This window comes from Oncorhynchus mykiss, chromosome 12 (assembly GCF_013265735.2).
Source record: "Oncorhynchus mykiss isolate Arlee chromosome 12, USDA_OmykA_1.1, whole genome shotgun sequence".
In the NCBI taxonomy this organism is placed as follows: Eukaryota; Metazoa; Chordata; class Actinopteri; order Salmoniformes; family Salmonidae; genus Oncorhynchus; species Oncorhynchus mykiss.
This window is the reverse complement of record NC_048576.1, coordinates 47,869,301-47,883,524: the sequence shown is the minus strand read 5'-3', so window position 1 is coordinate 47,883,524 and position 14,224 is coordinate 47,869,301. Positions and strand designations below refer to the sequence as shown.

The 14,224-nt window shown below is 40.4% G+C and overlaps 1 protein-coding gene across 2 annotated transcripts; it reads right to left on the bottom strand.

Annotated features, from left to right (window-relative positions):
• Nucleotides 1-1,209: 1,209 nt before the first annotated feature.
• On the bottom strand, nucleotides 1,210-13,649 carry LOC110537705 (transforming growth factor beta activator LRRC32). Of its 2 annotated transcripts, none has more exons than XM_021623960.2 (3): nucleotides 13,399-13,649; nucleotides 11,077-11,173; nucleotides 1,210-5,794 (listed from the first exon to the last, which is right to left on the bottom strand). In XM_021623960.2, exons 2-3 carry the CDS (start codon nucleotides 11,167-11,169, stop codon nucleotides 3,872-3,874), a joined length of 2,016 nt encoding a protein of 671 aa, XP_021479635.1. In that variant the 5' UTR covers nucleotides 11,170-11,173; nucleotides 13,399-13,649; the 3' UTR covers nucleotides 1,210-3,871. The 2 variants fall into 2 exon arrangements, with proteins under 2 accessions (XP_021479635.1, XP_021479634.1); XM_021623959.2 differs by lacking the exon at nucleotides 13,399-13,649 and adding an exon at nucleotides 12,569-13,294.
• Nucleotides 13,650-14,224: the final 575 nt, after the last annotated feature.

Here is a 14,224-nt window from a genome sequence, read left to right as displayed (position 1 = left end):
ACACTACCAGACATAGAGCTGTCAAGCCCTTGTGCTCATGTTGAAAGAAAGGTCTAGTTTATTAAAGAAATTGTCAAACGGTTATCGGCGAGGTAATGGTACAGTACATGTAACCAAATAAATAAGAACCAAGTTTGGTTCTTTGTAACTTTCGTTGGCCCTCAGTTTGGAATTTACCTCAGCAATCTACAGGAGTTGGGTGAATTTATTTTTATTAAAAAGTGCAGGGCCTAAAGTGCAACATTCAACTCAGGCTTTGAAAGGATGCACAAAATAAGTGTGTGCTCCTTTAGGGTTTCAGGACGAAAGAGTATAATCTTACTAAGATGATCCCTGTGGGTGTCACATCCAATAACACAGGCCTTATTTCACAAATACCTCAATGGTACAATGGTTTATTTTAACACACACACACACACCCCTGGTTTCTGTGGGTAAGCATGGACACTTTTGACCATGACAGGATCCAAACACACTATTAGAAATGGAATCTTGCAGCACACCTTTTCACCATGCAGCGTTAACCACAGTGAGAGGTTAATAAGAACACAACAAAAGAAGGAAGCAACCCAAAACAACACAACAAACCGATAGGAGTTGGTCCATTTGGAAATGAATCAGCCAATAAGACGTCAGTTTATATTTATGTGTCCTGAGGTCTTTCCCATGAGCCTGCATCCTGTTTTGAGGGGTCAGAGGGGACTTGTGCTGCTGTATGACTGCCAGATCAGCAGATCTCAGCCCCTTAGGTTATACAAATAGAGATGATAGGCCACTGTTCTCAGTGGAGAATATAGTACACTGTGCTATCTGTGCTCAGGGAAACAAATCAGAGAAACTTTTACTGGCAACAGTGTCAGTTCTATTATTAAACGTATTCCCATAACCATGACAGGGTTTTTAAAAATGTATTTATACAGGTTTTTTCACATTGAGATAATATCTCTTTTCCAAGAGAGACTTGGTCCAATTGCATTAGAAGCCCCTGTCTCATCTGCTCAGGAAAATGAATTACCTGGATCATGTTCATTTAGGGCATTCTATGGGAAATTATTTACAACATTAAATAGAAAATACAAATGAGTGTTTCTTATTGGACAAAATCCAGGTAGTCCCTCCTCTCTTTTTTCGGTTGTTTTGTGCCCAATGAAAATGATTCTGGTTAGTTGCATAGCTCTTAAAGCTCATATAAAAAAATAAGACAATATATTCTGTTACATAGATAATTTACTCAAGAAAATACAAACAATATAAATATATATATTTTACAGTAGTTCATAATATATTCATTGTAATATCCTTCAAATGCTGTACATGTAAAACACAGTGAACAGATAAACACAGAAGCAAGAGTGCAACTTCAATTTAACATTGCATAAAACTGTACGTAACACTGTCACGAAATTGACATAACACCATCAAAACCATTCTCCATTTATGCTAATATTCTTTCTTTATTAGCTGTAACATGCACAGCCGTAGCTTTGACTTGCCTGCATGGCATCCAAACAGCCAACCTAACATTTTGATACACGTGTGACTTGTGATATTCATGATATTTTATTATCATTGTAGTGTCAATTTATGTCAAATGTTGGTCATTGACTGTAGTCAAAGGTGGATATCACTTCAAGCAGCAGGTGACTTATCTTGTCATCTCTATACATAAGTTTGACCTTTGTCGGTTTCACTTGAAGTTCAGTCATACGAGCGGGAAAAAAGCAGAACAAGAGTGTTACCCCAAATGCAGTGACTGTGACTCAGCATGTCACAGTGAGAAACAGGATGGAACTGCTCTTCTTCTAGTGTTATCTCTGAAATAAATATCTATTAATATACTTTCCACACCAGGGATTTCCCGTGGCTTGTTTTTCTTGTTTAAAATAGTCCCTAACATTACAAAATAAAGTAAGGAATCATATCCTACCTTCTATGACATTCAACTTAGAAATGCACTGTAATACAGACTTAATAGGAATGACAACTGTGTGAATTCAGTATGTATGTAACAATGTCCTATATAAAAGGCAGAAAGCTAAAACAAATGTAATTCGATGAACTCTCTACAGGTTGGTCAGTCCTTGTTGTCACTTTGTAACTGCATTGTTCTTGTCACAAGCTCTCCTCCTCATCATTCTCACTGACCTGCTGGGGCAAGTGTTGGGTAAGGACAATCCATGACTGGGGAATTTCTAGTGTTCATGATTGGTCTTGTGGGCTAGGCCTATGCAGATAATAAGGGCAAGATCTCTTTACGAGAACAAATGCAACATGGATAGCTTCCACATGGATAGCAAAGCAATCTATCTTCAAAAACAACATTGATTGTCTCAAATCCTTGCAATTACATGATTTTGATTGATATGAAGTTGATCATGGAGATGGTGGTGGAAAAAGCTGAATGCTACACAATTAAGGATTTCAGTCTGGCAGGGGTTCACTACAGCATTGATTAAGCTTTGCCAAATTCTCTGTGAAGAAAGTGTTTGGTTGGTGTTATCTTCTCTTACTCCGCTCTGTCATTCAACTGACATATTTTAGGGAGAAAACCTAAATAACTAAGGGCCAGATTAGAATGCATTAAAAAGGCTTCTTCTCTCCAGTGAAACAAAACAGGTCCTTGTTTCTGTTAAAGCCTCACTGATCCACTGTATCACTTAACTTATCAAACCGCTCATTTGCCTTCCCAGCCTCTCCATGTATGGTAGCAACCGGAGAGGATTTCGGGGGGGGAAATATATTTTATATCATGGGAAAACCACATTGCTGGAACCCAGCGTTGTAAAATTGCGCATAATTATTTAGTACAGGCTTTTTCGAGAGTGAGTTCATCAAAAACAGGAAAGGTATCTGCAGTGCCCTACAAGCTGTTAAAACAAGCAACTTTTTTTTTTTTTACTGCAGGTGTTCCGACAGTACTGCTTCCTCTGGAGTTATTGCTTCAATCCTGTTTTTGGTCTCCACTTACCACCCCATACCTACTGTATATCTACCAGTGAAAAATACAAACATTCTGTTATGAAAATAATATTCACTGTAACTATCCTACAGAGGGTGAAACAATTCACTTCTATACAGTACTTCCTATTTATGTCCCACAAATAGGAACTGTAAATTCTATAAAACACTAAGTGTATACTATTGTAGTGTCACAGTCATCTAAAGAACTGCAGCCATAACCTTCAAACCCTGTGGTTTCATAATGATGTGCTGATGTTGAAATTAGTTGGCTCTCCACTCTGCCATTACATGGCATTGGTGGGCATGTTTGCATTATGTGCTCCCTACGTAGTGTAATTTAGTGGCATCAAACACACATTCAAAAGCAGGTTACTAATTTGTTTAAATTACAAATACAATCAAATGAAAGTGCAAACTACAGCATTGATAAAGAGAGGCCTTGGTGTTTGGCCATAAATCTGGATCAGCAAATCTAATGCATATCAGCTGACCCTGTGCAGTCATAAAATATTTTGCCAAGTGGAAATGGCTAAATGTCTATAAACTGTATGTGCACATGATGATGCTAATTATATGAAAAGTGACCACATTCATACTCTTGGGTTTTCACTGTCTGTTATTCCCTAGAAGAAGAGAACAACATCTTCAATTTATGATACTTCTATAAACCACAAATCTGACCCAAAATGAGTCACAGTACTTCCTGGATGATAAAATGTAATAAAGTCATATTGTTGTGGTCATGGTTTTTGTGTATTTTTTTTCTTTTAACTTGAAGACTTGGCTGCCATGTTCCAGAGTTAAAATTAGGAAATAGTGCACACTTCACATTGAAAATTCTCTGCTTAGTAGTCCCTCTGAGAAGACACATTTCCAGCATCTCTTTCTCCGCAATCACAGGACACATTCTTCAGGCCCTGAAGCTACTGTTGAGGTTACGCCTCCTAAGGTGGCACACCTTGGAGAGCACCACCAGCACCACGATCAGCACCAAAGCCATCACCACAATGACGATGATGCTAGCGCTCTTACTGTCCAGCTTCTGACACTGTTCCTGCGTCACGCTCCTAATGTTCAACTCCACTATCTCTGAATTCTCCATGTAATGGCAGGTTACTGTGGCGATGTCCGGGACGACCACATTGGAGTGTTGGAGCATGTTGAGGAAGCGGGGGTTGCTACAGCAACTGAGGGGGTTCGAGCCCATGTAAAGGGTTTTGAGCGTCCGCTCCAGAACCACGACTGTGTCGTACTCCAGGGTGACTAGGTTGTTGTTCTGCAGGTTCAGGGACTCTATGGAGGGCTCCTTGTTCCACAAGGGGAGAGCGCTCAGCTTGTTGGTGGACAGGTCCACAAATTTGAGACTGCTTAGCAGGGAAAGGTCTGTGTTCAGTTCTGTGATGTGGTTCTCTCTCAATGACAGATGAGTTAGGAAGTTCTCCAGACCAGAGAAAGAATTCTCGTGAATATCCAAGCCTGGGTTTAGGGACAGGTCCAGCAACCTGAGCATGGTGCCATTGAAGGCATACGGTGGCAGAACTTCAAGACTGTTTCCAGAGAGGTTCAAGATGTGCAAGCTTGGTATGGATGCAAAGGAGACACAGCCTGATGGATCCTGGGAGTTGTGGTCTGTCTGTGGTGGTTTTCGCTGTGAGGGGCAGACTTTCAGGTAGTTCTGCTGGAGGTGAAGGCCTCTGATGCTGGGCAGTCTTTGGAACCGTCCAGAGTCTATGTTTCTGAGAACATTCCCTTGTAAGAATAGTTCCTGCAGTGACCTTAGGGTGTTCTCCCCAAACGAGAGTTTCTGTAGGGCATTGTAACTCAGGTCCAGGATCTTCAGAGAGTTCAGAGGGCTCTCCTGATCTACAGAAAAGGTCCTGATACAATTATTACTGATGTTGAGGTGCTCAAGGGACACCATGCTGCAGAAGAAAGACTGTGGTATGCTATTGATCTGGTTGTAGCTCATGTTGAGGTACATAAGCCTTGAGAGGTCCTGGTGTAGGCTGGTTCCACCTGACTGTGTGTGAGGCACAAACGTGTCTCTGAAGTGCTCCATCTCATCCGCTGTCCCCGTGGTGTTGATGCTCATCAGGCGGTTCCTGGACAAATCCAGGTATATGAGCTTGTTTTTTCTTGGGAGAACGGGGAAGTAGTGGATCTTGTTTTCCCTCAGGTCGAGGTAGAGGAGCTCGTACTCTAGGTCTGAGTCTGTGGTTTGGAAGCACTCCATGCTGTTCCTACTGAGGTTCAGCACCTTCAGTTGGGAAAGGTTAAAGTCAGTGATACAAGTGATGGAGTTAATGGACAAATCAAGCTCGGACAGATGGATCAGCGAGTCAAATGCTCCATCATCGATCTCTAAGATGACATTGTTGTGAAGGTCTATGTTTCTCAAGGCCAAAGATCCACAAAAGGTCTCCTTGCCCACTTTGGTGATACTATTGCCATTCAGAGAAAGGTTAATGAGTTCTGGGGCTTCACTGAGAAAGAAGTCGGTCATCCCTGTGTACAGGCCATTGCCTGAGAGGTCAAGCCTCTTCACGGCCGCAAGAGGCCCAATGCTGGTTTTCAAAACAGCAAAAACATCCAAGTAATTACTGGAGAGGTCCAGCACTTGCAGATTGGTCATGTCTTTGAACAGACCCGGCTGGATGAACTCGATCTTGTTGGAGTGGAGGTTCAGATGATGAACGGTGGTGTAGATTGATAGAACCTCTTGGGTAAGGTTTTGTAGAAGGTTCCGAGATAGATCCAGCTTTTGGATGCCATGAGGAAGCTTGGCCGGAACAGTCCTCAGGTTCAGATCGTTGCAGTACACATCATTCTGTACCTGTGGACAAAACAAGGAGAGATAACTACATGAGCTTTGAACTTCACGGCACCACTGCACACTCCCAAATGACCGCAAGTCACCTTGACACTTTTCACTCTCACAAACCAAATGGTTTGTGCACATGTAGAGAGTTGTTTTATGGGCCATTGTATCTGTGTTTTTTGGCAGTCAAGGGAGACTGTTAGGCTTGTTGTGGGGTTTTCACCTCATAAAACAAGCTCTTGTTACACCCCCTCTTCCACCCAGGGATTTTCAGAACGCCTGGTGGACAAAGAGTCTCTTTCCATTATTATTTCAAACATTCAACTATTAACTTATCAGTGTGGCTGGTAATTTAAACCATATGGCATAAGCCCTCTCTCTAAACACAGCCCATAAAACACACATACGTGCACACGCGCACACACACACACACACACACACACACACACACTCAACTCACATAAAACAAAGTGGATTTAGGTTCATGGCATACATTTGAAGGCAGTAGCAGGCCTTCCTTCATTTTTTTTGCTAAATGTTAAGCTTTTTGAATGTTTTCTTCTGACTTTTATGAACAAATGCTACCTTATACATTTCTGATTAATAACTTGACTCATATGCAATTGAAATAGCCTGCAGATCATAACAATATATGATTATATTGTTTATATACAATAAACCTATCATGGGTCATATATCATTATAAGATCTAAAGATGTTATAACAGAAAGAGAAAGAAAGTGAGGTACAGCACATCTGTAAAACCCCAACTTGATGTTTACATTTACTTATTATTCTATTTTAATCTCTTTGGTGCAATTTTCACAAGTATGTGGTACATTTTCACAACTCTTAGTACAAAACTCCAAACAGATAATCAAAAAGACAGTTGTTTCAAAACTTAATTGACTAAGTATAACACACAAAATCATACAGTCACTTATTCACCAAACTTAATCAGTGTTTCATCTAGAAATACTGTACATGTTTCACATTGCAATACATTTGAAGTCGGGAGTTTACATACACTTAGGTTGGAGTCTTTAAAACTTGTTTTTTAACCACTCCACAAATTTCTTGTTAACAACAGTTTTGGCAAGTCGGTTAGGACATCTACTGTGCATGACACAAGTCATTTTTCCAACAATTGTTTACAGACAGATTATTTCACTTATAATTCACTGTATCACAATTTCAGTGGGTCAGAAGTTTACATTCATTCAATTAGTATTTGGTAGCATTTCCTTTAAATTCTTTAACTTGTGTCTAATGTTCCGGGTAGCCTTCCACAAGCTTCCCACAATAAGTTGGGTGAATTTTGGCCCATTCCTCCTGACAGAGTTGGTGTAACTGAGTCAGGTTTGTAGGCCTCCTTGCTCGCACACGCTTTTCCAGTTCTGCCCACACATTTTCTATAGGATTGAGGTCAGGGCTTTGTGATGGCCACTCCAATGCCTTGACTTTGTTGTCCTTAAGCCATTGTGACACAACTTTGGAAGTATGCTTGGGGTCATTGTCCATTTGTGACCAAGCTTTAACTTCCTGACTGATGTCTTGAGATGTTGCTTCAATATATCCACATAATTATCCTGTCTCATGATGCCATCTATTTTGTGAAGTGCACCAGTCCCTCCTGCAGCAAAGCACCCCCACAACATGATGTTGCCACCCCCGTGCTTCACAGTTGGGATGGTATTCTTCGGCTTGCAAGTCTCCCCCTTTTTCCTCCAAACATAACGATGGTCATTATGGTCAACCAGTTCTATTTTTGTTTCATCAGACCAGAGGATATTTCTCCAAAAAGTACAGTCTTTGTCCCCATGTGCAGTTACAAACCGCAGTCTGGCTTTTTATTGGCGGTTTTGGAGAAGTGGCTTCTTCCTTGCTGAGTGGCCTTTCAGGTTATGTCGACATAGGACTCGTTTTACTGTGGATATAGATACTGTACCTGTCTCCTCCAGCATTTCCACAAGGTCCTTTGCTGTTGTTCTGGGATTGATTTGCACTTTTTGCACAGAAGTACATTCATCTCTAGGAGACAGAAAACGTCTCCTTCCTCAGCGGTATGACGGCTGCGTGGTCCTATGGTGTTTATACTTGCTTACTATTGTTTGTACAGATGAACGTGGTACCTTCAGGCATTTGGAAATTGCTCCCAAGGATGAACCAGACTTGTGGAGGTCTACAATTGTTTTCTGAGGTCTTGGCTGATTTCTTTTCATTTTCCCATGATGTCAAGTAAAGAGGTAATGAGTTTGAATGTAGGCCTTGAAATACATCCACAGGTGAACCGCCAATTGACTCAAATTATGCCAACTACCCTATCAGAAGCTTCTAAAGCCATGACATAATTTTCTGGAATTTTCCAAGCTGTTTAAAGGCACAGTCAACTTAGTGTTTGTAAACTTCTGACCTTCTGGAATTGTGACACAATTGTAAGTTAAATAATCTGACTGTACACAATTGTTGGAAAAATTACTTGTCTCGTGCACAAAGTAGATGTCCTAACCGACTTGTCAAAACTATAGTTTGTTAACAATACATTTGTGGAGTGGTTGAAAAACAAGTTTTAATGACTCCAACCTCAGTTTATGTAAACGTCCGACTTCAACTGTATGTGTGGTAAAGTAGTCAAAAGTTAAGTATTTGTTCCCATATTCATAGCACGCAATGACTACATCAAGCTTGTGACTCTACACATTTGTTGGACGCGTTTCCTCTTTGATTTGGTTGCATTTCAGATTATATTGTACCCAATAGAAATGTATGGTAAATAATGACCTGTCATTTTGGAGGCACTTTTATTGAAAATAAGAATAGAATATGTGTCACGCCCTGGCCTTAGTATTTTGTGTTTTCTTTATTATTTTGGTCAGACCAGGGTGTGACATGGGTGATTTATGTGTCTTGTCTTGTCTAGGGGTTTATTAGATTTATGGGGTTGTGTTTAGTAGAGTTGTCTAGGAAAGTCTATGGTTGCCTAGAGTGGTTCTCAATCAGAGGCAGGTGTTTATCGTTGTCTCTGATTGGGAACCATATTTAGGCAGCCATATTCTTTGGGTATTTCGTGGGTGATTGTCTCCTGTGTCAGTACCACATGGGACTGTTTTGGGTTTACACGGTTCTTGTTTTTGTAGTTTGTTCATGTATAGTTTTTCATATAAAAAAAACCAAGAACTTCAACCACGCTGCTATTTGGTCCGCCTCTCCATCCCAGGAAGAATCCCGTAACAATATGTTTCTCAACACTTCTACATGAAAGTGAATGCTACCATGATTATGGACAATCCTGAGTGAATCGTGAATGATGAGTGAGAAAGTTACAGATATCATACCCCCAAGACATGCTAACCTCTCACCATGACAATAACAGCATTTTTTTAGCGTTCTTTTGGGGAAGGTGGGTATTCACGATTCATTCAGGATTATCCGTAATCATGGTAGCATCCACATTCATAGAAACATATTGATATCTATTCTTATTCTATTCTTAAAAGTGACTGCAAAGTGACTTCACCCGACATGGATGACAATACCCTCCAATTAAAGCCCACATTCTGCACTTGAACCTCATAGTCATTGTTTGGATTTGAAATCAAACGTTTTACGTATACAGCCAAAAGAAGAAAAAATGCTTATCAGTCCCAATAATTATGAAGGGCACTATATGTATCTTACATGTTTTGCTATTGGATTAACTGGTTTTTAAAATAACAAAATTGAAAAGATATCATTATGATGTGCTTTGGTGATTACACTAATGTACTCATTATATTCACAGTACACATTGGTTGTACGGTGAAAGATGTCTACAAACAAAATGCATGCACAATGACAGCTTTTGTGTTAAAAGTGTCACCAGTTTGTAGTTTTGTTCTAAGAGTTTAGAAAATGCATCACATACTTGTGAAAATAGTACCAAAGCTATGAAATAAAACTTAGAGAATGCATAAACAATGAACACTGCCTCTAGTCCGTTCCATTCAAACTGGCACGCTATGATATCAGTTCTTGCCGTCTAAAGAGCCAATTTCCTGCCCAGCTCCAATTCATCCTGCCTGTTTATACAGTTTAGTCGTTAGTAGTCAGGAATGCAATACATTCCCAGAACTACAGCAATATGAATTTCGTATCAGATATTGTTTTCTTGTGTCTTCGCAGAGGGTGGAAAAATTAGAGAAGGAAAACACCAAAGGACTTTAATGTTCTATGGACTCAGGGCAGAAAGCTACTGTATGCCAGAGCCTCCTTTAGTTAAAGACTATCAAAGAAAATTGTGTAACATCAGGTCCAGATTGATAGTTCCTGAGAGAGGGAAAATTCCCTTATGGAAAGCAGCCCTGGGGCTTTCAGCTCCTTAATATAAGGAGCTGTGGAGGTAGAGCCGCTTCATCCAAATACGGAGCTAGACCGAGATTACACATTTGTCACGGCAACCATTTAGACAGAGGAAGTTAGTCAGCCAGTCTACCCAAGGAAGATGCCAAGAAGAGTCAGACTTTATGTCCAGCTATGTCTAAAAACTTACATTAATGTAGGTGCTTGGAGGATGAGAGTTGAACACACTGTCCGAAAGTGATTTGAGACATCACAAGCACAGTGCAGAGCTGTGAGGTAATGGAACATGTGCCTCCTCTATGGCTATAGTTTACTTTTTATCTTGCCTGGGCACATTTACTTATTCTTCTCCATCTCAAAATGAAACAGTTTAGGTGCGACTACATTTGGGTTATGTGGTCAAGCTGTATGTTCTGTTATCTGCTGTTCAGAACATGAGGAAACAGCATGGCTAGAATAACAACAAGGATCGGTTTCATATCACAAGACTTCAATAGAAACGTTCTCTGCCACTGGAGAATTCAAAAGTAACCAATATATTTTGGATATACAGTACATGAGAGATTTGTAAGAAAACTGCCAAAACTCTCAGATAATAACATCAAGGTACACACAAGCAGTATTGTAGTACTCAGATTTATCAATAAAACATACGATACTCTATCAAAACCGATAACAGAAACATCAGTTATCAGCAACTATCAACACTATTCCTCCCCTCTATGTAACTATAATCAGGGGTCCCACATTAAAATAAGTACCCCAATACATATTTATTGTATTGCACACACTAACACTTTGTGAAAAGTGCATTACAAATTAAATGTATTCATATTTTACATGGCAGTTACATAGTTTACACATTACGTAGTTTCAGCTGACATACTTATTTGTGGTTGACAGCTATGAAAACATTCAAAAAGTCTGCTACTGCGGCAACTCAGTTCAGGGTCACTTACCACTTGGCAGTGGGAGAGCTGGCGTGAGGGATGTAACAAGGATTCTGCCACATCACTGACGATAGCCAGGACCAGCCAGAGGTAGGCTGCCATGGTGCTGTGACACACAGAGAGAGGGGAGGAGAGAAGAGACAGAGCAGACATGAGTGCAGGAAACACAATGATGGGGTTATGACATGAACTGAGACCATCCACAGGAGGAATTCCTAACAGGGAAGTTGTTTCTCTGGACACGGTTGCCTTTGTTTGACTTGTCATTGTTAATTTATTCCACTTGTGACGTCAAATCGCTGGTACTCAAAATGCATGACTGATCTTAACTGAGAACGTCTTGGTTCGTTTTGGGAAGCCCGCACATACAAGGCTTTGCTTTGAATACTTTGCAGGAATATTAAATCCTGTGAGAGTTAAATTGTGATGATTTCTTAAATCATGAAAATGATTACGCTTGTTACCTCAATGTCTCTGGTGTCTGCTGACCACCAATTACATTTGCAAACTTTTTTTGTATTTATTAAGGATCCCCATTAGTTGCTGCCAAGGCAGCTACTCTTCCTGGGGTCCTGGGGTCCACCAACATTAAAGCAGTTAAACCTAATCAGTCACAATATGACCCTACATGAAAATATGGAATACTTTACAATATTTCAAGGAATGAGAGTAAAAGAGAGATTGGTTTGCTAAATAAGAGTAAGTGTAGTGGATAGGTAAAACATTTTAGCATGCCACTATATTTAGTTCTTGTTCCTCTCAGGCTTGTTTTTAGTCTTAAGTGACGCAAAAGGAATCTCCCACTGATCACTCAAGCCGAGATCTAAAAGGTTATTAATTATTATTGGAACAAAAGTAGTCTTTAACCAACAACAATGACTTGTTTTGGTTCTTACAGCTGAAGTGCTGACCTTTTTAAAATCGTAGATATTTACTGCCTCACCAGAAATAGTATAATGTGACTGCTAAAACTAATTCCAGAGATGAAAGTGTGATTCTCCCTCCGTGCCCTATTTGTCTTTTGTACAAAGCCTCAAAGGTCTCAGACTGTTTTTAGGTAGAATGAAAAAGTTGCAGAAATTCATAGAATTACCGCATAAAGCATGACTGTCATTGCATGACTTTTCTTTGACATGAGCACGATGCTATCCACATCACTCAGGTAACAGGGAAATACCCTTTGAATCCTCATTGAACAACGCTCGCCTCAGAGACTTCACAATAGCCCATTAGAACATAACTCACACATTCTCTCTCATATATTCATCTGTACACCAATCCACACATTTTCTAATTCTCTCCCTTACTCGTTTACATAGGACATGTCTTTACCTACTCCACAACCGCCACTGCTAAGTATCTCAGTCTCCTCTCCTCTGCCCTCTGTTGCACAGCTGAGGACCCTTCTACCCTTCTCCAAGGCATTCCTACCATTCACCCTAACAAGCAAGTAATAGAAACCACACACGTCAGCATATTATCGTTGTCCATAGGTGTTTACCTCTCTTCGAAATGGTTACTTTCCCCTGCAGTCTTCTGCTCATGCTGCTGCTCCTGTGGGTAATCTTACATCCTCACTGACACACACTCCCACACAAACACTCTCACACACACAGCCGGCTCTACCCTGCGCCTTTCAGTGCTGGTCCAGGGCTAACACATCCTGTGAGAATATCCGGCATCATTGTTGCTTTCCCCCTTCCCTTTTTTAGAGAAATACCTTATATGGGATTGGGAAGTCCATTCTCGCCGTAATTCCTCCAATATCATACTATTTTCTCTCTCTATTTCTTCCTTTCTCTCTCTTTCTCTCTCTCACAAACACCTTCTCGCTATCTCCATTTAGTCACTTCTCTCTTCCTTTCTCTCTCACGCTATCTTTCTCTTCTCTCTTTCTTCTCCTTCCTCTCTTCATCTATTGTTAATCAATCAGAACAACTGGGTCCTACTTCTTTGTGATTTGTCATTCCCACATGTTGGCAGTTGCTCATTTTGGAACAGCTGTATACATAGTGAGGTTATAAATTCCTTGTACCTTTCTGTAAACAATTAGGCATGCAAACACATAAACTTCTGAAAGCGCTCGGTTGAGAGGTTATTTATTATGTGGTCTCTGTGGCAAGCCAAGTTATCATACGCAAACCAGATTGTTATTCTATTCTTCGGAGAATGACAAACAAACATATTTACAAGATGTACAATTAGGTTACATGTCATGGACATATGGCTAACTTTCAAATACTGTTTAAGCCTCAACGGAAGATGTAAAAGACAGGCACATACAAAGGCATGCGTGCGCGAGTACACACACACACACATACACTGGCTCACCATTTCCATCCAAGGAGTCAATGTCTTCTGAGATGTTGTACCGTTCCAGAATTGAATGGCAGAAATATGTTCCTCTCTCCCCTAGTTCATCCGGAGGTATGCATGAGTCATTGAAGTGAGTGTCTGTCAGTGGCAGTGCGTTTGGCAGCATCCTCAGTCCAGTTATATTGAGCCAAATGGGGAATCCCATGACATGGTGTGCCTACCTACCCTAAGGGATAAAACTAGATTATCAAGTTTACACTCTTAGAGGGTTCAAAAAGGGTTCTTCGGCTGTCCCCATAGGAGAACCCTTTTTGGTTCCAGGTAAAAATCATTTTTGGTTCCAGGTAGAACCCTTTTGGGTTCCATGTAGAACCCTCTGTGGAAAGAGTTCTACATGGAACCAAAAAGGGTTCTTCAAAGGGTTCTCCTTTGGGGACAGCCAAAGAACCCTTTTAGGTTCTATATAGCTCCTTTTTTCTGAGAGTGTAGGATAGACACACTTTCGGTTTTGGTTTCATTTATCCAACCTTGTAAGCAAAATGACGTATTTCAGACATCCATGGGACAGTACTCACCAAGTGAGCAAAATTACGTATTTTAGATGTGTATGGACATCGGCGTTGGACAGTGCTCACTGGGAAATGTCTTCAGTGCATTATCAATAATAATGGTCTATCCATTTTTACCCAGTGTTGACAGGTTATGAAGTTTCTTCACTATCTGTAATTTACTTAAATCTGGCTCTGAATTAACTCCACTAAAAGTTGAAAGGGTCTCTCATCTCACATCTCTTGACGCACCTGTTTGTGTGGAAAACAGAACTTTTCAGGTTTTTGTTTTT